The sequence below is a fragment of the Tiliqua scincoides genome, chromosome 5, assembly GCF_035046505.1.
Source record: "Tiliqua scincoides isolate rTilSci1 chromosome 5, rTilSci1.hap2, whole genome shotgun sequence".
In the NCBI taxonomy this organism is placed as follows: domain Eukaryota; kingdom Metazoa; phylum Chordata; class Lepidosauria; order Squamata; family Scincidae; genus Tiliqua; species Tiliqua scincoides.
In genome coordinates this window covers 61436447-61464189 of record NC_089825.1, presented here as the reverse complement: position 1 = coordinate 61464189, position 27743 = coordinate 61436447, and the positions used below count along the sequence as shown (strand labels likewise).

The 27743-nt window shown below is 44.6% G+C and overlaps 1 protein-coding gene across 1 annotated transcript; it reads left to right on the top strand.

The window, feature by feature from the left end:
* The first annotated feature begins 365 nt into the window (after positions 1–365).
* Positions 366–27743, top strand: LANCL2 (LanC like glutathione S-transferase 2). The gene is made up of 9 exons (XM_066629067.1): positions 366–1079; positions 5104–5221; positions 12561–12768; positions 17978–18125; positions 18836–18982; positions 19639–19821; positions 21816–21992; positions 23546–23618; positions 25969–27743. The coding sequence occupies exons 1-9, from the start codon at positions 864–866 to the stop codon at positions 26082–26084; spliced, it is 1386 nt and encodes a 461-aa protein (XP_066485164.1). The 5' UTR covers positions 366–863; the 3' UTR covers positions 26085–27743.

Below are 27743 nucleotides of genomic sequence, written 5' to 3'. Positions count from 1 at the left end.
TGGGGCAGATGGACTGTGAATGAGAGCTGAACAGGAGCAGGAGAGAAAGAAGCTGCAACCTGAATATTGACTGCAGAGGGCGAGGAGGGTGCACCAGTGTCTGTTCTGCATTTTCCTCACACTTCCCACCTTTTCTGCCTGGTGGCTCTGACCACCCCGAGGGTTCGGATGTCCCTGCCCAAGGAACTGCTGGTCTACTGCTTCATCTTCGGGTTTTCCTTCCCCTTGATGGTCCTGCTGATTCTGATCTAAGATGATTTTGGAGACTAGCCCTCTCTATTGCGGAGAGGCGCCAGCAGGAGGAAGAGGAAGGCGCTCCGCTCTGCAGCCTCGGGGTGGGACGACAGCAGCTGTGGTGGCCTGATCTCTCTGGGCAGCGAGGAGGGAGGCGAGATGAGCCACGGCGAGAGGGCCTGGGGTGGACGGGGAGTCTCTCTGGCTAGTTTTGCGGGTCAGAACTGAGCCTGTGTCGTGCGGGTCAAGGAAGCCGCCCCATCGCTGGCAGGGTGCGGTGCTCAGCTGCCCCCAAGCCCGGGCAGGGAAGGAAGGGATGTGACCAAGGCATCAGCCTGTGGAAAGTTGGCCAATTGTTGGCACCCCAGGAGCTGTGCCGCAGCCACACGCCCTCCCCGGTGCCTTCGAGGGGCGATGCCAGGCGCTGCCGAGGGCTCCAGCCGCCGAGCCGGTGCCCCGATGAAGCAGGTGGCGGCGCCTGCCCGGCACGGGGGTGCCCCCTCGGCCACCTGCTGAAGCAGGGCGGTGCAACAGCTGCTCGCCGCTCCGGAGCCAGCGCGTTGCTGCGATCGCGCTCCCCGGGCGGAGTGTGTCCTCTCCGGCGCGCCGTGCGGCGGTGGGAGGAGGCGATGGGAGAGGGCATGTCCAAGAGACTGAAGCTGCAGCTCGGGGGCGAGGCGGAGATGGAGGAGCGCGCCTTCAACAACCCCTACCCGGATTTCCACCACGGAGCCGGCTCCTCCGCCTCCGCCGCTCAGGTCTCCCCCAGCGGCTCGGAAGGCAAGCGGAGCCGCTCCTCCTCGCCGGACAGAGACGACGCCCTCCCCTTCGACGGCCACGGCAAGGTGAGCCCTGCGCGCCACAGTCCAGGCCCCGGCAGAACGTCCAGCTCCCAACGTTCGAGGACGCGCGTCCGCTGTATGAACGTTCCATGCTTCGAACGCTGGCGGCCTGCCCCGCCCCCCCGCAAAGGAGCGGGCCGGGCCGGGGCGGGGCCGCTCGCCTCTCCTCCTCCCCCCCCCGCTCGCCTCTGGAACGGCCCCCAGGCAAGGGCAGCGCCGCGCTCGGTGCGCCTCCACCCCGCGTGCTTCAGTCCGGCCCAGGAAACTGCAGCCGTGGAGCCCGCTCCACTTCCTCTCCAAGTGGCACAAGCAAGACTGTTGGGGCTGCTGCGGTCTAACAGCCCAAGCCTAGGCACGTCTACTCAGAAGTAAGTCCCATGATGGTCAATGGGGCTTACTCCCAGGAAAGTGTGATAGGACAGCCCAATCCTAGCCACACTTTCCTGGGAGTAAGCCCCGTTGACTCTAATGGGACTTACTTCTGAGTAGGCAGGCATAGGCTTGGGCTCTCAGGCTGCAGTCCTAGTCACACTTTCCTGGGAGTAAGCTCTGTTGACCATCATGTGACTTACTTCTGAGTAGACCTGCAGAGGATTGGGCTGCCAAGCTGCAATCCTACCCACACTTTACTTGTGAGTCAGCCCCATTGACCATCATGGGACTTACTTCTGAGTAGACTTGCATAGGATTGGGCTGTAACCCGCCAGAGCCCATGAGAGGGGGGTGCAGTGGGCTGGTGTAAATTGCACCCCTGCCCAGGGTCAGAAAGGGGGCCCAGGAGCCAAAGGAGGGGCCCCCAAATTCTCTGGATTCTCAGAAAATGTTTGCATATTTTCTGTGTGTGAAGACTAGCATTTTCATTTGGTGGAAGCCTATCTAGTTTGATCTCTTGTAATTTGTCTACATTATGATCCTATGGAATTATAGATTTGGGGCCTCGAAGAAATTTTTTACCCCAGAAAGACCCTATTGAAGGCCCTATTAAAATTTCCAGGATTGCATTTGTTTGTCATCTAGAGATTGGCACTGATTCCTGGAGACTCCAGGCTCATCCTGGGAGGTTGGCAACCCTAATTCCCACCCTGCATTTGTACAACCCATTCTTCATAATGGAAACACTGACCCCTTTCCTAATAGCTCTTAGCCTTCTTCACAGCTGCTGCACACTGGGTAACACTGGCTTTCATTGAGCAGATGAACTGTATTTGCCATTTGCATCCCAATCCTATGCATGTCTACTCACAAGTAAGTCCCATTATGGTCAATGGGTCTTTCTCCCAGGTAAGTGTGGTTAGGATTGCAACCTCAGTTGCCCATTTTCCCAGTTTGGAGGAGTCCTCTTAGAGCACCTCACACATTTAGCACTGGGACCCACTTTTTAGATGGGAATCTGTCAGAATCCATCTGAACTGATGTCATGACTGGAAGTGACATCATCAAGCAGGAAAATTTTTAACAATCCTAGGCTGCAATCCTACCCATACTTACCCAGGAGTAAGTCCCATTTACTATCATTGTTAAAAACATATACATAGTGTCTTGTTCAAAGTACAGGTCTGTGGCATTTTCCCAAATGCAGTCACATACCATGTCTAATATATTAAATCACATCAAATAATAGTCCCAACCCACAGTTTGAGAAACACTGCCCTAGAATAACTGAGTTCATCTGCAAACTTGTCCACCTTGCTATTTACAACCCACTCAAGATCATTCATGAACAAGTTAAACATCTGTGCAGTTATTGGCCCACCAAATCATGTTTTGACAGCATCAAGTTTAGTGCCACTGTTGTGACAGTTGTCTGGTGAGCCTAATCAAGAATTGCCTTCAAAGCTTGATGATTATTTTTCAAACCAGGAAATGGAAAGGGCTTTGCAGACTTGAACCATTAATATTAAAATACTAATGGGATGTTTGCATGTACCCTGACATATTTGTGGATTGTGTTGCATGCTCCATGTAATTAAGGTTTATTTTAAGGTCTCTCTATTCCCTAGGAGCCAATTGAAGCCTAATGATACTTAATGGCAAGGATTGCTGGTTAATGGGAATAGTTAATTAGAACATCTTTGGATGATTTAGTGGCGTTTGGTTGCTTGGTGACCACTCAGGGATTGCTCATGCCTTGTGTTTGTGATGCACATACTAATGGTTATCTTTTAGTATTGCATGATATGGCTTAAATGACCACAGAAGGTATGCATGATAAATCACCAGCTTTGTGGCACTTCACTGGCTTATGTGTGGCTATCGCTGATGATTGTAAGTTCAAGAATTTTGACGTGTCGGTGCACTGTTTCCTGTAAGTTCAAGAATTTTGACGTGTTTCCCCACTGTTTCCAGTATTTATTTTTTGATCACATTTCTTTCTCACCCTTGCAGTGCTCAAGGTAGTGTACGCAAGAGTTATCCCATTTTATCTTCCCAACTGCATGAGGTTGGTTGCACCATGAAATGATCCACTGAGGACCATGGACCATGAAGGTCCACAGAAAGGAGATCTGAACCCCAAGCTTAGGGGAGGGGCTGTAACTCAGTAGCAGATGATATAAGGTTCAGTTTCTAGCTTCTCTACTTAAAGGGATCCTATAACAAGTAGGGCTGTCTGAAATTCTGGAAAACCACTTTCATTCAGAGTAGAAAATAATGGGTTGGGTGAACCAATGATTTGACTCCAAATAAGGCAGCTTTGTCCGTTGATCTCACTAGAGTCTACACCACATAGCTACATGTACACATTGTGGTGTAACTGCAAATCTGGTATGCTCAAGGCTTTCTTGAGGGATAAGAGCCCTAACCCCTGCCCTTGCTAACAAATGACATTATGACAATATTTTATAAGTGACGAACTGCTATGGTGTCATTTTTAGCATTATGGAATATTTGTCTGTGTTTGAATAATAGGCAGAGTTGACAGTATTTCACTAGGCAGTTGATAGGGATGCCAACCCTCTTTACAAGTTTACATCATCCAGTTCTCTTTTCGTGCACTTATAAGAGAGAATCTGGCCTCATGGTCCAGCAGTGTGGTTTAACACAATCCCCTTGGGAAAACATGACTTTCCATTTGTTTCTTTTCAGTTGCAAAAGTGCTAGACATACATTCATAGTGTCAGCGGAGGACTGCCTTAAGGCTTCTGAAAGAAAAATATTTTTTTTCCTGCCCAGTACATTCAGGTCAATGCTTGGGCATATAAATACTTAATTCTGGTGCTAAGGTATTGAACTGTTTCTAGTGTTCCTGGCCATCAGAATCAAGCTGTAAAACGAATAGTGATACAAACACAGGTTAGGTTGAGGTACTTTTAAATCAGTGGGTGTTTGTAAAACCTCTGACCAAATCTGTGTGTTTTGATTTATTTACTCTGGATACAACTGCTTTTGTTCTCACAGTTATTGAAGACTTAGTTTTTTTCCAAAATCTTCATGTCATGGCTGCTAGCTAGAAGATGTGATAGTACATGCAGTGTTGTCAGCTTTCCCTCCTTCCCCTCTTCCTTCTGTGGATGTGAATGTGGACCAGTTGAAGTCTGTATTTTAAGTTGCTTTGCTTTCTACTAACTTCAGTAGGACATACATGCAGGTTAGGGTATTTTAAGAGTCAAGTGTAAGTTACAAACCCTCATGTTTGGTGGGGAGAAGCCTAAAAAACAAGAATACTGCATTTCTACTAGTTCCAGAAACTGAAAAATTGATGTAAATTATCTTGCCTTTAAGAGGTCTATAGCAAGGCAAAATTTGACGGGTGTTGCCTCTTTTGTCTTTCTGGCTGGCTGTCCTTATCCCTGCCCAGAGTAGCATGTAGAATGCTGATTATGGACTACATCACCCAGGAGAAGAGGCAAGATAACTGAAGCATCCGAGGCCTTGTCCCAACTAAAGGTCTTCAAAGACACAGGAAGTTTTCCATCCATGAGAAGATGACTGTTTCTCAGATATGCTTTGAGCTCCCCCACATTTTATTTATTTATTTATTTATTTATTTATTTGCTTTTAAACACCAATTTCTTTTTTTCCCTTTCAGATCTGCTCTTCTTTTGACAGAAGGATCACAACTAAAATTAAGGATTTGTTGCAGCAAATGGAAGAAGGGCTGAAGACAGCAGACCCTCATGACTGCTCTACGTATACTGGCTGGACAGGTGAGGTACCTGAGCTACTTGAAAATAACCAGAGTTACTTGAAAGGTGAGGTGTTGACCCCAGAGTAAGTCTGTGAGGTGCTGGAGCCTGGGTTCAAGCCTGGTTTTTGTTGATATTCCATTCATTTGTGGCTTTTCCATAAAGCCTTGCCTAACAACAAGTGTGGGGAAGACATGCATCCCTCCCTTACCTGAAATTGCCCATAGGAGATAGAAAATTGGAAGAACTTTAATGATAATTGGGTTCTTTATGTTTTCTTTCCCTATAAAAGCAATTAATGTTTAGATCTTCTTTGATTACCGTACAAACTATACTGCCTGGTTTAATAGTGGAGTAGGCAGTTAGCTCACTGGTAGAACATGCACTTTGCACGCACAAAGTCCCTGGCATCTCCAGGTAAAACTGGGACATACCTGCTTGAAACCATGGAGAATCGGTTTAGACAATTCGGAGCTGGATTAGTCTGACTTGCCACGTTGGGTCATTCAGGAAAAAAAAAAAGTGTGGGTGTGTCCATCCCCCATATTTATTTATTTTTTACTATTTGTGGGTATAACTTGGCCTAGCTATATTTCTCAACCAGTGGTACTTTTACTACTGGTGATACTTGAGGTGGTATCCAGTGGTACATGTGGGACCCCTGCTACCTGGCAGCGAGACCAGCAATGCAACATGACAAGCAGCGGTAGGAGACTGTGCTTGGCAGGAGAGCTCCAGCATGCACTTGTCACACTCTTGAAAAAGCCCTGCCATCTGCCATGAGCCTCTTACCAGTGTTTGCTGTGTGCCAGATTGGGAGGCGAAACACAAGTAACTAGTGATGATGTCATCACAAGTTACTTCTGGCGGTACTTCCAGTAGGTGGACCATGCGAAGTGGTCCGGCAGGTGACAAATGCTGAGAAACACTGGTCTAGTACGTGAATACTCCTAGCACTGGGACTAGGTGAGTCCTGAAAATTCACAGAAAACCTTCCACTTTTTCTTGGTATCTTCATGGGTGGGTGGTTGGATAGATTGTTTTACGGATTGAACCATCTGGATTTTTGAAACTAATTTGTTACTTTAATTGGGCAGGCATCTAGGCTGTGTGTGTGTGTGTCGTGATCTGGTGGGAATGCAGAAAATGTTATGTTAGGCATAGAATGCAGCTTCCTGAGAATATCTGCTTTCATTTAAAAATGAAAGCAGGAAGAGAAGCAAGTGCCTAAACCATATGGCTTCAGGGATAAGCTTATGAGAGGAATGTCTGCTGAAACCTGAGAAGCTAAAGAGGTGGCTGAATAAGGGCCAAAGTAGGCTTTACTTTAAGCATGTAATAAGTAAGCTGTGTGCTTTTTTTTTCTTAGTTAAAAAGCTTGCAAGGGCTCTGATTTGGAGCAGGATTGCAGCAAAGGGCAGGAAGACGTTTGGCTGATATTAGACCAGAGCGGAGAACTATACTGGTACCAGTGGCGGTTTTCCTTTCTCCCTGGTCAAATAGCAACAGTTGGGGTGTGATTAGAGGCAGAAACTGGTTTGCGGGCAAAGGGTTAAAATTTTTGTCCCATGGTCCTAATCCAGTTTGACAGGCCCTGTGCAAGCTATTTAGCAAGAGAAAACAAATGAGTAATATCTAGTTTGACCTGATGACTTCCATTGATGGGGGTGGCAGAGCCTCAATAGCTGGCAGAGCTTTTTGTCCCTCCCCATGACCAGCTCAACCAGAATGAATAAATCAGTGTTGTCTAAAATTGCAACATAATAAGAATATGCATATTTATGAAGGTTGCAGTGTTTAGCATGGAGGAGTGTACCTACTCCTGGGTACCTCTCACATGGGAACTTTATCTGCCCTGATTTTTCTGCTTGCAGAATGATGCAGACTTAGGTTAATTCATGTTTTAAATGAGTGTCAGACTTGGGCCCAAATCCTAACCCACTTTCCAGCACTGTCATAGCTGTGCTAGTGGAACGTATGCTGCATCTTGCAGTTGGGGGACACTCATGGAGGCCACCTCAAAGCAAGGGAATGTTTGTTTCCTTACCTAGGAGCTGCATTGCCCTTGTATCGGTGCTGGAACATGGGTTAGGATTGTGCCCTGAATGGTTGGGTTACACCATTTTCTTTGTTCCTTCTAGCTTTGTTCCTGTGGGCTAAAAAACACATTGCATGGACTGAATGTGTTGGCCCATCTTTTTCTTTTTCAAAATAAAGTGCTGGGGGACTATCTGAGATGGGCCAAAACTGCTGTGGCTGAGCAGAAAGCTTTGAGCACATTGCCCCACTGTGGTTCCAATCCCAGCCTTGTATATCTCTTGAGCTGTTGATTATAGGGGGGGGGGGGGGACACCATTGCTTCACCTGATTTTGGCACCCCTAAGTCTTTTTTTAAGAGGAGTAAAAACCGGTTAGTGCACACATTGAGTCTAACACATGATTTGGCTCTACAAGGAGTTAAATCTAGGACAAGATTGACCCATGCTCAGTTGCCAGAGATCAGTATTTTTCCTCTTGTTCTTCTGTAATGACTCTTGGAAAGTTTTGAAGCAGTCTCAGCAGATGGTGCTGTAGGTGGAGAAGTGACAAAACTGTGGCAGTTGCTGTTGGTTCATTTCAGAAATCTAAAAATGGAAGCAGCCTTGTGGCAGCAAATTAAAAAAAAATAGCCTCGCCTCACTTGCCATCTCTTCAGAAGTGAAACGCAGCAGAATTGTGATGCCCTGGCTGATGGAATTCATTACTAACTCACTTCAGTGCAATAAGAGGAATCAGCCTTTTGCTTAGGACGGGACAGATGGGAAGGATGCTGTGGCCTTTATACAGGAATGCTCAGATAGGACAGACCAAACTGAAAGACTGTGTGTGTGAAATATTAAATATACACACTTGTATAGCTTCAGCACATTTGTGTCTTGCCCTTACCTCAAGTTGCTCAGGGTGACACACATGGGAGTTAGTACTCGCTGTGGAGTTGCCTCAACTGTGTAATGTAGGGAAGGCTTAGCTTTCTCTGTGAGCTTTGTGGCTGATTTGAACTCAAAACTCTGTGGTTTACTGCACAAGCGTGCTTTCCTATCCAACCTCCTCATCTAATCAGAATACAAAACATGTTTCCGTGTTTCAGAAGTGCATTTCAACAAGAAATGTATTTCAGCAAGTGTGTTATTTTTCTGCACTACAATACTTTTAATTATATAGTACGTTACATCCCCTGCATACGTACTGGTTCAGTTCCGGAGGTCTGTATGGAAGTCAAAACATACGTAACTCAAAACTTCTGGCTCTTGCCAGTCTGGCACTATTGAGTCTATGTGAAAGCATCACTAAAGGAAAGTGCAAATGCAGCCGTCCATGATTAACTCAGGGAGCCAGGATATAACAAAATGGACAGCAATTCTTGTTGGAGACCTCTCCAAGCAGAAAGGGGGAAAGTAAGGTTTTGGTATAAACTGTACAAAATATAGTACAAAACATGTGTCCTGATTCATCCACCTTATTGGCATGAATGTGGTTAAGGTCCTGTAATAGACCAAAATGCATTGGGGTATAATTTGGCCAGTACTACAGTTGACGTCCACCAGTTGCCCCAACTAGGGGTGGCCCACGGGTGAGGCAACTGTTGCAGCTTGAGTTGAGCAGCTGTGAGGAATGCCAAAAAGACTTGGAGGGCTTTTTGCCCTGAGTCTGCTGCCGCCTTCCTGCAGCTTGCCTCCTATCCCCTTCCCTTTTTTTCTCAGTTCCTTTACACAAACAGGAAGTGTGGAATGCACTGTATAGTTTCAATATGTCTGATCCTACCTATCTTTTGGCAGGTGGATAGGTTATAAAGGTTGAAATAAACAAATGTATCCACAGTTCCCCTGTAAACTGAGGGCTGGTTAACATGTGTTTCTACATCATGTGATGACTCAGGGCCCATCCAGTTTTCCAGTTCTGGTGCAGCAGTGCCAGTTTTCCAGTTCTGGTGCAGTTCTGGTAATCCCATCCAGTTTTCCAGTTCTGGTGCAGCTGTGCCAGTGGGTTGTGCACTGCATCCAGGGGTGGAGGGGCAGTCACTGAGGCCTTCTCAAGGTATGGGAACATTTGTTTCCTTACCTTGGAGCTGCATTGCAGCTGCACTAGTGCTCGAAAGCTGGATAGAATTGGGCCTTCAGTGCATGAACTGACTTCACTGAAGAGCAAAGGTTGTAAATCAGTGGTATAAGATATCTATGATACATATACAGCAAAAGGTGAAATGTCAGAGATGCTTCAGCTGACATTCTGCCATAGTAGCAATGTGCTAGGCTAGCCTGATTGATCAGGAGATGGCCTTCCTGGAGGCCTTTCAAGTATTTAAAGGATTGTTTGGGGGAAAGGAGAACTCCTCTCAAAAGAGTTCTGACAACTCATGCATTTAATAAAGCAATAGAGAACTATTCTTATTACTTTTGCTAATAACGGAACAGTGGGCCCTTGGTATCTGGAGGATCCGTTCCCAGACCACCACCACCCATGCACACACACAGATATAGATTTCCATGGATAATGGATCTGTGGAGAGGCTTGGCTGAAAAAGTGGAAGTGCCTTTCAGAAAGCTCTGGTAGACATTCTGACAGGAAAGAAGCATGTGGCCTTCCTGAAAAAACTCCACAGTCAGGGAATTAGAGGACAGGTCCTCTCGTGGATTGAGAACTGGTTGGAGGCCAGGAAGCAGAGAGTGGGTGTCAGTGGGCAATTTTCACAATGGAGAGAGGTGAAAAGCGCTGTGCCCCAAGGATCTGTCCTGGGACCGGTGCTTTTCAACCTCTTCATAAATGACCTGGAGACAGGGTTGAGCAGTGAAGTGGCTAAGTTTGCAGACGACACCAAACTTTTCCGTGTGGTAAAGACCAGAAGTGATTGTGAGGAGCTCCAGAAGGATCTCTCCAGACTGGCAGAATGGGCAGCAAAATGGCAGATGCGCTTCAATGTCAGTAAGTGTAAAGTCATGCACATTGGGGCAAAAAATCAAAACTTTAGATATAGGCTGATGGGTTCTGAGCTGTCTGTGACAGATCAGGAGAGAGATCTTGGGGTGGTGGTGGACAGGTCGATGAAAGAGTCGACCCAATGTGCGGCGGCAGTGAAGAAGGCCAATTCTATGCTTGGGATCATTAGGAAGGGTATTGAGAACAAAACGGCTAGTATTATAATGCCATTGTACAAATCGATGGTAAGGCCACACCTGGAGTACTGTGTCCAGTTCTGGTCGCCGCATCTCAAAAAAGACATAGTGGAAATGGAAAAGGTGCAAAAGAGAGCGACTAAGATGATTACGGGGCTGGGGCACCTTCCTTTTGAGGAAAGGCTACGGCGTTTGGGCCTCTTCAGCCTAGAAAAGAGACGCTTGAGGGGGGACATGATTGAGACATACAAAATTATGCAGGGAATGGACAGAGTGGATAGGGAGATGCTCTTTACACTCTCACATAATACCAGAACCAGGGGACATCCACTAAAATTGAGTGTTGGGCGGGTTAGGACAGACAAAAGAAAATATTTCTTTACTCAGCGTGTGGTCGGTCTGTGGAACTCCTTGCCACAGGATGTGGTGCTGGCGTCTAGCCTAGACGCCTTTAAAAGGGGATTGGACGAGTTTCTGGAGGAAAAATCCATTATGGGGTACAAGCCATGATGTGTATGCGCAACCTCCTGATTTTAGAAATGGGTTAAGTCAGAATGCCAGATGTAGGGGAGGGCACCAGGATGAGGTCTCTTGTTATCTGGTGTGCTCCCTGGGGCATTTGGTGGGCCGCTGTGAGATACAGGAAGCTGGACTAGATGAGCCTATGGCCTGATCCAGTCGGGCTGTTCTTATGTACCTCAGGACACAAAGTCCAGGGCTCTGAGGCCCTCCAGTTCAAGCATGCGATCTGTGTTGAGTCAAATCCTTGAATCACAAACCTGTGGATGATGAGAGCTGACTGTATGCTTGATGTATGCGACATTTACTTATCTGGTACAAATTAGTTTGAGGGAGATGAGACGTGTAGCAAATGTTTACTGTCCTGAAGTGTCATAGAACAGCATAAAAACAAACCAAAATGACTTGCAGGCACCTTACTTGTTCTTCCATGATTACCTGCTCTACACTTCAGCTTGTTCCTGCTGTCCATTATCAAACACACACACACACCCCACCAGAGAGAGCTGTTTCCATGTGGTGCAATCATATATGCATAGATACACGACTACCATGGGCAGGGCCAGTTGGCAACAAGGCTGGAATCCTGCGCAAATTCATTTTTTGAATCCAGTTAATTTTTGACCCACAAATGCACTATTTCTCTTTTTAAAAAAAAAAAATTATTTCTCTAGGATTTGTTCTTAAGAGGAGATATATGGGGAGAGAAATGGGAGAGAGAGAGAGAGAGAGAGAGAGAGAGAGAGAGAGCGCTTGCAATGCTATACACTCTTACCTGTGAGCAAACCCCATTGTAATTAGTGGAACTTAGAAATATAAGTGTGGAATTAGTGGAACTTAGAAGTGTGGCGGACCTGGCCACAGTAACCCATGCCCTAGTGACATCTAGATTAGATTATTGCAATGCGCTCTACGTGGGGCTGCCTTTGAAGACGGTCCGGAAATTACAACTAGTATAGAACGCGGCTGCCCGTGTGGTGGCTGGGGCTCTGTTGAGCCGTTGCTTCGGCGGCTACACTGGCTGCCGGTTCTGTTCCAGGCCCAATTCAAGGTGCTAGTTTTGACTTTTAAAGCCCTTTATGGCTTGGGTCCGGGGTATTTGAGGGACCGCCTCCTTCCCTACAATCCTGCCTGTGCTCTTAGATCATCTGGGGGGGCCCTTTTGACTGTGCCTTCACCAAGAGATGTGAGAGGGTTGGCGGCCAGGAAGAGGGCCTTCTTGGTGGTGGCCCCCGAACTTTGGAATACCCTCCCCTTAGAACTGAGAACTGCTCCCTCTTTGTTAATATTTTGGCATGGACTGAAGACCTTTTTAATTTCAAAAAGCTTTTAATTGTTGACAGGCTGTCTGGCTTTCTTGCTTTTTATATGAGAATCCACGGGGTTTGTTTTAGATTTTTAATTATTTGTAAATTGTTTTAATTATTGTTTTTAATTGTTAATTGTTAATTTTGTATTTGTTGGAGCTAATTGTTGTAGGCCGCCTTGTGTGCCCATAGGGCAAAAAGGCGGGATATAAATTAATAAAATAAAATAATAATAATAATAATACATACTGAGGGTCATGCCATGAGTCTATTACCCCTAGATTATTTTTTAGTTATATTATCTTTACCTGATGCTGGGGTAGGGACACAGAAGAATAAGATGTTTATATTTCACTCCCTTGTGTGTGTGTGTGGCAATTCTAGGGATAGCCCTCTTGTACCTTCAGCTGTACCGAGTGACAATGGAGCCAAGTCACCTACATCGCTCCCTTGACTATGTGAAGAGAATACTACGCAATCTGAATGGACGAAGGGTTACCTTCCTCTGTGGTGATGCTGGGCCATTGGCAGTGGGAGCAGTGGTGTACCACAAGCTGAAGAATGAGAGTGAATCCAAGGAGTGTGTGACTAGGTGAGTGATACTGTTTGGGAACAAATCCTTTGTTGGTTAGCAACAATGGAGAATGTTGTGAAGGCTTTCCCCTGCCTTAAGGGCTTCTGCACTCTTGTGGGGCAGGCTGCTCCCCCTGAGCCTCAGTAACCCACGGTCAGTGCAGGCACCAAATGCCTGGGTCCTGTCATGAACGAACCCTTGCCAGCCTGAAATGCACGCACACACATTCAGAGTAGAAAGTTTATTAAAGAAACAAGGTTACAGGTTGCTCAGGTAACCAGTGCTCATCGTGGCTAGGCCAGGTGAGAGATGGAAAGGTACCTGGGTGCAGTATACATTCAGCACAAAATAATGAACTCTCTTCAAATCTCAACCCTACCTGTTCTCCTCAGTTTTTTGGCCTCCTCCCCTCACTTAGTCGCCCTTTCAGTTATTTCAGTAAGCTGATTAACCCTATTAAGAGGAGAGCGTTCATGCTCGCGAGATTCATTATCTTTCCCTCAGCTGTTCCCTCTGGCATTCTCCAATATCCCGCGCGATCGCAGATTATGTCTTTTTTGCTCCCTAGAACCGGACTCAGTGGACCACATATTACTCTGTTGCCCGGCCCACCAATCTCTCGAGATACACACTTGAAACCCTTGCTGTCTTCTTTTTCTGGTACTTTTACTGATCCCTTACTTGTCCTCCTGAGTAACAACTCTGTGGCCATTACTAATGCAGTAGCAGAATTTCTTTCTACAGTTTTCAAGCTAAAATCCCTACCCTGATCCTATAGCCCCCCCCTTGTTCCCCCCCCTTGTTGCGACTTTCCCACTTGGCAACACAGTCACTGTGCTGACTATTGTTATTGCTATTTATTGTTTTAATGCCAATAAAGGTTTATGGTATGGTATGACTAATAAACTGTCTTGGTGTACACTACTTCAATTGCTAAGTCTAACTACCAATCGCAGTTAGCTTGGCAGATGAACACTCATTCCAGCAGCACTTCATGTGGCAGATGTCAGGCTCAGGAGCAAGAGATGGACTTGCCTTGCACATAGTTATAGGAAATTTTCCTGAGGCCCATGAGGTGTCCAGGGCCAATCACCTAATTAGAAATATGCTGAGTCACATCACCCCAAGTTGTTATCCAATCACATTTCATATCACGTCTGCCTCATCCCTTAGTTACCAGGCTGATTTTTCACACTTGTGTTACATTCCCCATCTGGCATTATTTCTCTTTCAAGGTCTCCACTGGTCCTTCTGCCTGCCAGGCCTCTCAGCACTTGAAAGCAAATTAACTCTCTTTTTTACTGCTCTGCCCGCTTGACCATTTGATCTCTGCAATTCATCCTAAATGTCCCTTTGTTTTTAAGAGGGCTATATTGCAGGAATGCTATTCATCACCGGTTCTTAGGATTCCCAGAACAGAGGTCTCCTCTTTTGTTGTTGTTAGGCCAAGCCACTGTGATTACCCACAGTTCTGTTGGGCCATGGCACTGTGCTATATTAATAAACCATGCTTTAATATATTCCCATAACCCAACTTCACCCTGACATTTTCTGATTACCACCTTGGGAAGTCAGGAGAAGGAACCAGAGTGATTTGAGTTCACATGTGCATGTTCATAACTTGACCAGTAGAACATCCAATAATGGATGTTCATTCATTGTCTGGGACCACATATGAACAATGAAATTGATGTAACAGGACTTGGTTGTTCAACATAACTCTGAAGAGCCTTGATGAAGTTATCAAGGTACCTGTTTTGCACTTCTAGCTTAGTGCATGGTGAGGAAGAGGTTATTGCAGTGGTTCTCAAACTTTCTAGAGGCCCTAGAGGGGCCAAAATGCCTAAGAATGTGACTATAATGGTGATTGGCAGCAGTGCTCTCTCTCCCAAAGAAGTTTGTCTAATCTGTGGTGCATATAACCTGATCTGCTGACTTCAGTTTTGGACCCACAGTTTGAGAACCACTGGGTAATTTCCTTTGAAACCTGTTATGGTCTGGAGATTCAGCAGCAGACCATGTGTTCAAGCATCTAAGGACTGGGACTTGTACACCACTTTGTCAGCCCCATTAGACTCTTCAATCTCCCAATGGAAAACTAGCTGCAGAAGATATTGCTCAGCTGCCTGGGAGGAGGCAGTCCTGCCCAGCAAGGGACAATAAGCTTAGTTTATTCTCTAGTGTATTTTAAATATATTGGAAGCTACTTTGAGAACTTAAAATTGGAGATGGAGAGAAACAGTTCAAACAAATAAGTAAGAGCTGTTCCTGTTGTGACAAAAGACAGATGCAGTTTTCTGAGTTGCACTAAGGCTGTAGGTCCTGTGCACTTGTTGGGGAGGAAGGCTTTTGAATGCAGAGGGGTTCACTTCTGAGTAATCATGCCTGGGATTGTGCCACGCAAGTCTGTCTAGCCTAGCATTTTGACTTCCAGGAGTGTTCAGTCAGGTGCCCCTGGGACACTCAGTGGGCGATCATGGTGGTGGTAGCCATGCTCCTTGCTTGTTCTGGTTTGATTTGGTAATCCTTGATTTGGTAATGAAGATATCCAACCATTTTGTTACAGCAGTGTCTATCTGTCACTTTTGTGATTTCTCCCCCAACCCAGCTTTTCCGATAGTTATTGTAATCTAGAGAATTCTGATGGCATATTTTAGTGAGATTATTGATATCTCTTGAAATTTCAGTTGGATTTTTTGCAAACTGCTTGGCATGATTGTTATAGCAGGATAGTGGCACAGAAAACTTAAAACCAACTCCATAAATCCTATCTCTGAACATGAAGTTTCCACTTCCTGGCGGCTAGCTATGCGTACTCCAACATGTGTATGTTCAGGCATGAGACCCATTGAATTCATTAGGATTTACTCTCTCCTCTAGTAGGAAGCCTCATGGCTGAGTGGGGATTTGAATCTGGATCTTCCGGGTCTAACTCCTGAATCAGTACGCCATCCTGGTTCTCTTTTAGTTTATTACCGCTAATTCTACATCATGATTTTCCCTGCTGGTCCTTAGCAGATCTCCCTCAAATCAGGAGACGAATGGTTTGAACCATCCAAAGTTTAGTACCAAGAAAATAAAAAATATGATTCCACTGATAGCCCTTGTCTCTGGCATTTTGATAGAAAGTGGCAGTAGCAGAGTCCAGTTGGCTCAAGGAATGCCAGGAAGGCCTGAGGGCAGCACAAACCCCTGCCAACCACAGTGCCTCACTGCATCACGTTTGTAAATAGCTACTCACTCAGTCACCTGCGGTTAGTAGAGGCTGCCAGTTGTACAGATAGAGAAGCCTCACAAAAGTTTCCCTCTGCAGCATATTATGACTCAGTTGGTTAAGGGCCACTGCTTTTTCCTTCTAAGATTAGCATCCAAGAAATGATGATTCTCTGCTTTCCCATCTATCTTTTCTCCCATTTTGGAACTGGCAAGAATGTCCTTGGGAGGGTTATAAAGCCCGAAGCATTTTCCATTTGCATTCCGCTCATTTGCCATACCTGTTAGCATTCTGCCAGCATCCCTGGCTGTGCCTAGCATTGCAGATTAGCTTTCGAGGACTCAGCTCTGCCTCCAGCCATTCCAGCCCAGTTTATATTTAGAAGTTTAATCAATCTCTTCCTAATCCACAATCCCTGTGAGATTAATCTCTGCCCAGCATCTGATATGAATATTTCCATTTTAAATGGAAAGCGGGGAGATGCTTGCAGACTTGGATGCAGCCAGACTGTTTCATGGAGTGGAAGCAAAGAATAAGATAAGATTAAGGCTGGCTCCTAAGCATGTTTAATTGGAAATAAATTCTACTAGATTCAGTTGGGCATGTTTCCAAACTCACTGGCTGCTGTCCAGAAACCTGTCCTGGGGCAGTCCTGCAACTGCAGCTCGACAGCTCTTCGGGTTTTTTTTATCTGAACAGATCACTCCCACCCCTTTCCCAGGAACTGCATCAGAAACCGTTATTGGAATGTAAGGGACTCTGTTTACAGAGTATGAAAATGAGGTGTGGGGATGGTACAGTCTCTTGGTGGATTGGTTCACAAATCCATTTCAAGTTACTAGATCTCAGTTCCCTTGATGGTTATAGACTGAGGCTGCAGTCCTAAACACACTTTCCTGAGAGTAAGCCCCATTGAACAAAATAAGACTTACTTTTGAGTAGACCTGGTTAGGATTGTGCCCTGAATTTGTGAATTGACTCAGTCGAGCAGCACTGTATATGAGGGGATGCATTAATCCAGAGCCAGTGTGGCAAAGTGATAAGGGTGTCAATCTAGGACCAGGAAGATCCCAATTCAAACCCTCAGTCAGTCGTGGAACTTACTGGAGGACCTTGGGTTGGATTTTCTAGCCATGTCACCCCAGTCACATGACAGTTGAAAAGGGTGAACTGTGTGTGCAGCCCTTGGTAGACAGGTAGAATAAAAGTGCAATATGAATAGCAGTATATTCTACTGGATAACCTGTGTCAACCGCTCTGTGTAAGGAATGACTATCTATGCCAGGGAGCAGCATGGAAGTAGGCAAGATGTTGGTTTGGAGTTGTTGATGTAGCAAGATGTTGGGTTGGAGGCTGATCTGGCTCTTCGAAGCTTGTAGGGAGGGTACACTGTTTGGCACGGAGCAAAGTTATCCAGATTCTCTGCTATCTTTTCTGAAAATGGTGAGTGCCTCAAGGAGATGTTGTATCAGTGTCCTTTTCATATTTTTTAAGAAACTCCCTTGGAGAGAAGTTTCCCATGCCTTGATCTCAGTATATTTTCTCAAGCATGCAAATCAATGAGTCGGATAGCTTTTAGCAAGGCTAAAGCATCTTGGATTAAACCAGCTTTGCAAGCAAGTTCTCAAATGTTACTTATTACAGATTTGTTTACCGGCATATACCTCTTATGTTAGTCATATGTGGCAGACTGATAACCCGAAGGACAGAGCTTGCCTTTCAGCTAGAAAAAATGTTCCCACTTCATCATCTGGAGGTGGTTCTTTCTTGCTCATGATTAGCAGGCCAATGACTATTCACATACCTAGATCAGATAGTAACCTATAAATAGAGGTGGGTGAAAATGGTTTTATTTTTTCTACTGATTTCAGTGTTTTCCACAGTTAGATATGCAGAAAGCAGTGTTGTGTGTTTTTATTTTGTTATCACTGGAAAAACTCACCTGCCTGATATAAAGAGGGACACGGAAAGAGAGCACCTTCCAACCCTCTTCTCAATTCTGTTTTATCCCAGACTTTTGCAACTCCAGAGAATAGTCGTTAGCTCGGACTCTGACCTTCCAGATGAGCTGCTCTATGGAAGAGCTGGTTACCTGTATGCTTTGCTTTATTTGAATACAGAAATTGGGCCTGACACTGTGCCACAGTCAGTTATCAAAGAGGTAAACGAAGACATATTTTGGGCATGTTTGATATTTTGTGCTCTCCATTTTCCTTTTAGAGGTTCCATGGACCACCCTTATTCAGAGTCAGTTCCCTTGTGAGGAATGAATGAATACTGGAGAATTGTGCTGTCTGTAGAAATGGCACCCAAAACTTACTGTTTGGAAGCTTTGATCATGCAGCAATCTCCTATATTCCCAAGACTTTCTCAGCCATCTTCTGGTCTTTCCAAGTAGTAACGATGCTTTAAAACGAACACATTCTTTTCTCCTAGTGTGATACTCATGCTTGAGTTCAACCAGCACCATTAGCATGAAATCCTATCACGTGGAGCATTTTCTAACACTGGAGAGGGAAAACGCACAGCTTTTGGAGGGCTAAGAAATAGAACAGGGTCCACAAAATGCTAGGGTATAGCTGAATGTACGAGGGGGGTGTGAGAGGGATGGAAGACAGCCCTACTGGAAGTTAGCACATTTTTAAGAAGGTTGCACAAGTGTTCCTGCATTTCATTTGTACAACAAAGAAGAAATACTAAGCCTTTCAACTTAAGTAGTAACGCATTTTATTAGTTTATTTAATTGATGATAATAAGCGCATTTTAAAAAATCATTTCACAGAATAGCGGAGACCTGGGGTTGTGTCACTCAAGCCAGGTGATGTCACAAGCATTGTCCAATAACTGTTGTTCTGTCTGTCACTGCGTTAGGTGGTGGATTGCATCATAGAGTCGGGTAAAAACTTCTCCAGAGAGGAACGAAAGTCTGAACGCTGCCCATTATTGTATCAGTGGCACCGGAAGCAATATGTTGGTGCAGCCCATGGTGTGTCTGGGATCTACTACATGCTAATGCAGGTATTGTTCCATTATAGTGTGTATTTATGTGCTTGTTTTCCTACTCCGGTGTCACATGCAGAGTGGCCACATATGAATTTCACCTTTGAAGAGATGGGCAAATTCTAAGCGGGCAGGAAAGCTCAGGCATCTCCTCCCAAGGGAGATGTGCCAGCCACCACTTTGTGTGTTTCATTGTGAGTGTGAAAAGAGGATGTCTGAGGCCCAAATCCTAACCAACTTTCCAGCACTGACATAGCTGTGCCAGTGGGATGTGTGCTGCATGCTGCAGTTGGGGGGCACTCACAGAGGCCTCCTCAAAGTAAGGGAATATTTGTTCCCTTACCTAGGAGCTGCATTGCCCTTATGTGGGTGCTGGAAAGTGGGTTAGGATTGTGCCCTAAGTGAACCACACATCCTTTGTTGGCATCCCACTTGCAGCCATCCTGTATAAATTGCAGCAGCCAATTCCTTTCCAGCAGCATAGATCAGGGTGCCCCACCTTCACTGTAACACAGTTAAATAAGGATAGTTGAAAACGAATAGGAAATCTCCAAGTCAGTTTGGAAGTTCCAAGTATGAACAAGCATTCTCAGTAACATGTAGACCTCCCCATTTGTTTTAAGAAAGCAAAATCTTACTCTGTTTTTTTGTTTTTTTTTAATTTTGGGTTTTAGCCAACATCTGGTGTAGATCAGGAAACTTTGATGGAGCTGGTGAAGCCAAGTATTGATTATATACGTCATAAAAAATTCCGATCTGGGAATTATCCATCCTCTTTAAGCAATGAAACTGACCGGCTGGTGCATTGGTGCCACGGTGCCCCAGGAGTCATCCACATGCTCATGCAAGCATATAAGGTACATTCTTATTTTGTACAAAGCTGTGGGGCAGCAGCATGAGGGATGGAAGTACGTGTCCTTTTAAAATGAAAGTTGATTGTTTAGATTTCTTAGAAGATTTTATAGGCCACTACTAGAATTTGGATGCATGGCTGGTGGCATCTCTTAACTGCTATGATGCACTTCTTAAGAGCTAATGAAAAACATTGAATTTTGATGTTGTTGTTGGTAATGGCCAAAATCCAAAGAACTTGAACATTAGTTCTGTGAATCCAATGGGTGCTTTAGATATGCATGTTTTTCTCAAACAGCAGTAGTCCCTTTCCCATGTCATGTGGCAAGCTGTGTTTGAAGGTGTGGAAAGTTTCAGAAATGCTCTGTGATACTGTCTCGGAGCCAGCTAGTCAGAGATAAAGCCACCAACTCAGCTGTGCCAGCAAAAGCCCCCTGCTTCAGTCTGAGCATCTCTTAAGGTTTTGCCCAGGATTTATCATTTATCATAGTGCTATATACACTGTACTTATCAAGTGACATAAGCAAAAAACAGATCCCTGCCCTGAGCAGCTTACATTCTATATTTAGATGGGGTAGCAGGGAGCCAACAACAGAGGAATGACCTCTGAATCAAGAAGCCCCTGGCTCCAATATCTGTCTCAGCCTTGAGCTCAGTGGGTGGCTTTAGGTAAGCTGCTGTTCACTTCGCCCCAGCTCTCACATTATAATGAGTTGTTAATACCCCTGGTCTACGGGCATAACACGGACTACGGGACTAACACGGGCAGGAGGTCTGGTCTAGAGGGTAGAACCTCCGTCTGCCTGAAGATAACATCCACAAGGTCACCAGTTCGAGGCCACCGGCACCGTGCGACCTTGAAGCAGCTGACAAGCTGAAGCCGAGCTATTCCATCTGCTCTGAGCGTGGGAGGATGGAGGCCAGGATGGAGGCCAGATCAGAACGAAACATCTGAATTGTTGTGGCTCTTGAAAGATAGAGCCTTCTTTTAATTGTAAAAATCCCTACGGGGATTTAAATAAGCCTGCCTATGTAAACCGCCTTGAATAAAGTCTTGAATAAAGACCAAGAAAGGCGGTATATAAATACCTGTTGTTGTTGTTGTTGTTGTTGTTGTTATTATTATTATTACCACCCGACACTGTCTCTGACCCAAAATTGCCTCCTCTGCTGCAGAATGCACAGATTACGCACATCTCCCCCCCGCAAAGCTCCTATCCTCTTGATTCTTTTCTAAAATGGGAGGTATGGGACTTCTTGTTTAATTTAAAAAGACCGTGTGAGGAAAGAGTGCTTCTGTACCCTCTCACCTCTTTCCTTCCTCATATGGTCCCTTTAAATAAAACAGGAGCAAGGTAAAGAAGCAGATTCCTATGGCTCCGTTCATGGTGGACTAGATGATGGTTGCAGCAGACTATGTGAAGCGCACCCTACATCTGCTCCCCCCCCCATTTTGCTGCATGAAAGGGCTAGCCCTGGGGGAGGGGCAAAGGAGACAACACAATCCACAGGATGGCACTGCTGCCAGGGCTGATGGGGGGGGTTACCTTACCTGCAGCTAACGCCGTCCTCTGAGGGGTGCAGGGAACCCCACAGAGCCATCCGCAGGGCTCCCCAAGTCTCTGTCTATTTAAAAAAAGCTATCGGAAATCATTTCTGGTTTTGCAATAAAAAACCAGAAGTTTTTGGTTTTTGGTTTCCAATCTCATTTTTTAGACATGCAGAGGCTTGGGAAGCCCTGCAAAGGGCTCTGTGGGACTCCCTGCACCCCTGTCTTCCAAGGCCTTCCCCCTTCCTACACCCCTTAAAGAACCTGAAGCAGGGCTTCTCAGGTTGGGGCATCATGATGCCCCAGTTTGAGAACCTCAGCTTTAGTAGATTGGGGCCCAATATGCCAATAAAGGTTTACCTAAATAAGTAAGTAGATTGGGGCATGGATTTTGCAAGTAGTATTTGTGTGAACTAGCTGTGCTTAAGTGTATGTTTATCAATCCCACAGGTTTTCAAAGATGATAAATATTTGAAGGATGCTGTGGAATGTAGTGATGTCATTTGGCAGCGGGGGCTGTTGAGAAAAGGTTATGGAATTTGCCATGGGACTGCTGGAAATGGCTACGCCTTTTTATCCCTCTATCACCTAACTCAGGATAAAAAGTACCTCTACCGAGCTTGCAAGGTATCTTTTTTCTTCTTAATACGCACATGCTATCACAGTCTAGCTACATTCTTATTTTCCTTTTGTGTGTGTGCGTCACCATTTGTCACTTAAGGTTGGTTCCTTATTAATAAATACTATCAGGGATGGGCACTCAACTCGTGCTAAATGCCTATTTTTGATGGGTATCACTCGACACTCTGGATCAGTGACTTGAAAAGTGACTAAGGACTCAAAATGACTTGAGTCCCTATCTTTTTTACTCTCTCTCTCTCTCTGTGTGCTTGTTTGCTTTTTTTCTTTGCCACTTCTGTGTCACGCCAAAAGACCTCATGGCCAATCTGGAAGCTGGTATTCAGAAGGACGTCGGTGGCAGACAAAGTGGGAGTGTAGGGTGGTTCTAGGAGCTGGGGCTGGTGGGGGGGGGCAGGAATGAGGGAAGGAAAAAGGCTTAAGTTTGCTCAAGGACGAGACTCGCGACTTGAAATGTTTCTTGAATAGAGTTGCAACAGTCTCATGCTATGAGTTGCAGGGTTACTGACTCGCGACTTGACTCGCGACTTGGGACTTTGTGACTTGAGCACATTCTTGAATACTACACTGGGAAAGGAGGCATTTTCCACCCTAGACAGTGTAAAACCAACCCAAATATATTCCATAACAAAATTATAGCTATTGTTAATGTCTTTATATTCTCTGAAGGGCTGTGCAAAAATCCAGTGGGCCCATATCAGAATGCTTAACTATCTAAAAAGAACAAAAGGAGGGGAAGAGGAAGAAGAACATATTTGAGGTTTAACTGCCTTCATTTGGCATAAGGTAGTTCCCATAGTTGCCTTACTTCAAAAGCTGAGATTGCTTGCTTCTCTGCTTTGTTTTCTTGGTTAAATACCAAAGTTCCATGATGGAATTGAGTCATCATGGCTGTCAAATGAAGGAGGCAGTTGGCAAACCGGACCAAGAGGGAATTGGAGATGTGAAAAGGCTTTTCTTAAAATACCCTGTTGATAAATATCTGTGTTTCATATGAAGCAAGCTCTTGCTCTGGAACGCCACACCTACGTGCATATAACAATAGAATAAATGCATTGGATATCACTAAATACTCATGCATGTATGACCAATTGTTGCTAGAAGGAGGCTCCTGGAGATGCCCTCTTCCTCCTCCTCCTCTTCCCAGCCTCTGGATGGAAAGGCCATTGAGGGAATCTGCTTTATACCGCAACCCACTATTTTGCTCACCACTGCCCTCTAGCATGAGTTATAACCATTCCTCAGAACTGTCTTGCCAATGTCACCTTTCACTATGTCTAATGAGAGCTGCAAATCAGTTCAGCCCTGACATGCAAACTTTAATCACTGTAGAGTGGATTGTGGTTAATCCTCACTTCCAATTTCCTGAAATCTAATCGCACTCGTTATTAGGCCTGAAGCTAAACATCCTAATCTAAACAAAAAACTGCCATTTGTTTATTTAATTCATAGTACTTTGTATCTATCAGATGTCTATATTTAAATTGCTTGTCCAGATAGTCATTATTTCTCCCCTTTTATTTTGCTACATTTCCTCCCAGTTTGCAGAGTGGTGTCTGGAGTATGGTGCACATGGGTGTCGTATTCCTGACCGACCCTACTCACTATTTGAAGGTATGGCTTTTAAAAAATTGAATTCTATATCTTGCAGAGTCTTAGATGATTTTAAATTAAGCCTTTGTTAATGAAATGTTCGTGGATATGCCCTTTGTGCATTGCTACTACCCTGCCCCAACTGTACTATACCCAATATGACTGTGTCTTAACATTCTCAGTATTGTGAACCAACAGACAGATCTGGGAAATAAAATTATAGAAATGTCTATGGGTGGGACTAAAATTTCTAATAGGAATGCTGGTGTGTAAACTCAAAATGTATCGATGGGCAACCCTGAAAGAGAAAATGACTCTTGTTCACCATCTGTTGTCAATATGTGGAACTGCAGAATTATTTAAACATATATCTGCAGCAGTGCTTATGCTTGTGTTGCACCTTCCACATTGTATCAAATCCCCTTTTTCTTTCATGGAAATGTACCCCTATAGTAGAGTGCTGTGTCACATGATGATAAACTGTTCTTATCAGAGCATGCGCAATCATGTCATTTGTAATAGACTTGGGGGGAAAATGTTTTGGCCTCTATTTCCATGTTTGACTAATTAGGACAATTTTTGTTCTTAAATTGTTGTGTTACTACAGTTCAGAAAAGTTTAAGGTACTTGACAATTAGATACAATTAGATGCTTTCCCTGCCACCATATAAAATGTTTATCTGAACAAAACTGATGAAATGGCTAGGCATGCGCGTCTTGGATTGGGTGTGGATCCGTTTGAAATTAAGGGTAGCCTGTGGCAAATCATTATGTCTCAAAGATTCTGGTATGGAACTGGGATGCTAAAGGTCCAACTATGGGACTTGCAGCACAATCCTTTGGCGTGTACAAAGTTAATTGAATTCAACAGGCTCCCAGGTGTGTATAGGATTGGAGCTGCAATCCTGTAAACATTTTCCTGGAGTTAAGCTTCACTGAACACAATAGGAGTAGACATCCCTAGGATTGTTCTCGTAGTTTAGGACATTTTCTTGGATTCAGCTCGAGTAGAGCCAGAAGGGAATAGCAGTACCTGAGAAGCAGGCAATACAAAGCCCTCCCCCATCAGTAGAGCAATTGTTCTTGATCAGTCGTTAAGTCGTGTCCAACTTTTCGGGACCCCATGGACCACAGCACACCAGGCCCCCCTGTCTACCACTAACTTCCGGAGTTTGTCCAAATTCATGTTCATTGCCTCTGTGACACTATCTAATCATCACATCCTCTGCCATCCCCTTCTCCTTTTGCCTTTAATTTTTCCCCAGCATAAGGGTCTTTGCTAAGAAGTCCTCCCTTCTCATGAGATGACCAGAGTATTTAAGCTTCAGTAGAGCAGTACCTTCTGGTTATTTACATGTTGATATATTCATGTGAATTTTATATCATGTATATGATATAAAAATCTCCTCCTTCAGGAGCTATATCCTCAAAGTAATTAACTCAATAAAATACAAAACAAATAAAATCAGACAGCAGAGGGATTAAATTCTTAACAAAGACCACCCACTAAGAATTGTGGAACAAGTGAATCATCACAGTACATTTAAATGTATTAAAGGTGGCAACCTGGCAGGCAATACAGGTGCTGGGGTGGTACTACAGAGAAAGTTGTATCCCAAGTACCTCCCCACTGACTTTCTTCTAGTAGCAGACTGGAGGACAGGATTCAATGGATACATGTCAAGCTCCAGGCGCTGCTGTTGGGAACTCTAAGCTGAAGGGCACACCCTCCCCATTTAGATGGCTTGTGGCTGCCCATTGTCCTAGTCCAGATATTGCTCTATCTTGTAGGGCTATTTGGAGGATAAAACAAGAGAGCCCAGTCTACACCAGCCTTGTAGAATATAGATGCAACTTAAATAAGGCCACAATCCTAACCCAACTTTCCAGCGCTGACATAAGGGCAATGCAGTTCCTAGGTAATGGAACAAACATTGCCTTATCTTGAGGAGGCCTCCATGACTGCCCCCCAACTGCAGGAAGCAGCACGTGCTGCACTGGCAATGCTATGTCAGTGCTGGAAAGTTGGTTAGGATTGTGCCCTATGTGTTAATATTACAGTATCTGTGGAGGCACCGTGTTTCCGTGCAATAGCAGAACAGAATGTGCTTATCTTTCATCAGCTAGTAAATTTTGAGCTCTTTGAGGACAGGGAACCATTCACTATGTAAACCACTTTGTGAACTACTTATATTGAAAAGCAGTACAGAGAGTCTTAAATAATAGCTAGTAACTTTTTGTCCTCCTCTCTTGTGCTTCGTATGTAGGACGGTTCCAAGGGTTTTCCTTAGAGTTCTATAGAAACATTTGATCATGGGTCAGAGATTGCTTGTGTTTGTGTGTGCTTTAAACTTCACTATATCTGTTCCAGGTATGGCAGGAGCCATCCATTTCCTCTCTGATGTAATAGTCCCAGAGAACTCTCGCTTCCCCGCATTTGAACTCGGCCCTCAAAGGAAAAAAAGCAAAGAGGAACCCAACAGCTAAGTGGAAAGTGGAAGACGATGCTGAAATCAAGGAGACTGTTCAGTGCCTCAAGCCAGCGGTCGGAGTCAGCAAAGAGACGAGTGAAAACTTTCTCACCTGTTTCTGCAAGGACCACAGTTGTCATTAACGCATGAATGAGAGAATTCCACACCTTGCTGTTTCATTGCAGAGATGCTTTTTGCTGAGGCAAAGAGCACTCTTCAGTTTGTTGGACTCTCTGTTTTGGTTTTCACAATTGTCTCTTCAGGTCTTTCAAACGTTTGCATGTTTCTTGGTGTTGTCCGTAAGTGTGAAGTTTTTTCTGTTGTCGTTGTAAAGCTGAAAACTGTTCTGTGACATCCACTACCGTTGGGTTTTTTGTCCCCACCCTGCGCATGACTGTAAAATGGCAACAGCACAGCTCTGCAGTCGGAAATATGAGCTCTCAATGGGAATAAATGCTCTGTCCACATGCCACGATAAAGAAGGGAAGCAAACAACCAAATGCTCGTTGGTCGATCCTCTTAGGGGCAGACAGTTTCAAATAACACCATTTTATTATTAAGGCATCAGGAGGAGCACCAAGAGTCAAGCACTTGTGTCTATTTCCATTTTAAAAAATTAAGCATTTGCTTCAGTTTCTCCTATTGAAATCAGTGGAACTTAAAAAGCACCGGACTTCTGGTTTAGTTTCCAACTGGAAACTTATTTTTAAAACTTTGACTTCTGTGAAAGTGAAGCACAAGTCTCATTGATTTCAGTAGGAGAAATTTAAACAAGTACTTGAAATCAGTGGGACTGGATTGAACCTGGAGGTTTCATTTCAGCAGAAGCAGCAGGGATTGTCCTTTATTTCAGATTGACTGTGTTCCCAGAGTGCTTTCATTTATTATATTTTATTTCATGAGAAGTTTTCAGAGGAGGCAGTTGTCTTGCTTTTCAAAAAGAACTTTTTCGATTGGGAAGGGGGGAGCAACATTTTGTCTGGTCCTCTTATTTTGCGGCTGGGCCATGAGCACAATCCCATCATGTTTTCAAAAGAAAACCCCACCCCTTCAGTGCTTATGGTGCTTACTGACAGTTGTTAGGAAAAGGATTGTGGGAAATGGTTCACTGCAGTTTTTGGCATGTCTCAAATGGAGGCTGAGGCACCCAGTTATTAACAATGAAGCTGCAGGCCTCTCTGTGGAGGGGCTTAGGCTGCCCTGTTTATTCTTTCACCTATACTTCTAAACAAGCAACAGTTTATTTGATATTTGTGTATTGAGGAGCTGCACAGTTAGTGTCACTGATGCTTAACATGTTCTCCACAAGTTGAGTGTTACTTTTTGCATTTTACTATTTCACTCTGAACGAAACTGAGCAAAACAAGGATGTGCCTGCATATATATACTTTTTTGAGCAGAGCGATTTGGCTTAAAAGAAGTCCAAATGCTTCCTGTTAATGTTAGCTAAGAAATGAGCTCAATTTCTGAATTGGGATGTTACAGGTTGTTGTATCAAATTGTTCTGAATTTTGTGATGCCTAGTGCGCTGTTTTTTGCCTCACAGAAGGACCATCTCTCTTAGTAAACATGAGCCTTTTGTAGGAAGTGGATGGTGGATTGAGGTGGGGGGGGAGTTGGTTATCATAGTTTTGCTGTTGCAAGTTTTCCAAAAAAATAAATTCAGCAAAACGTG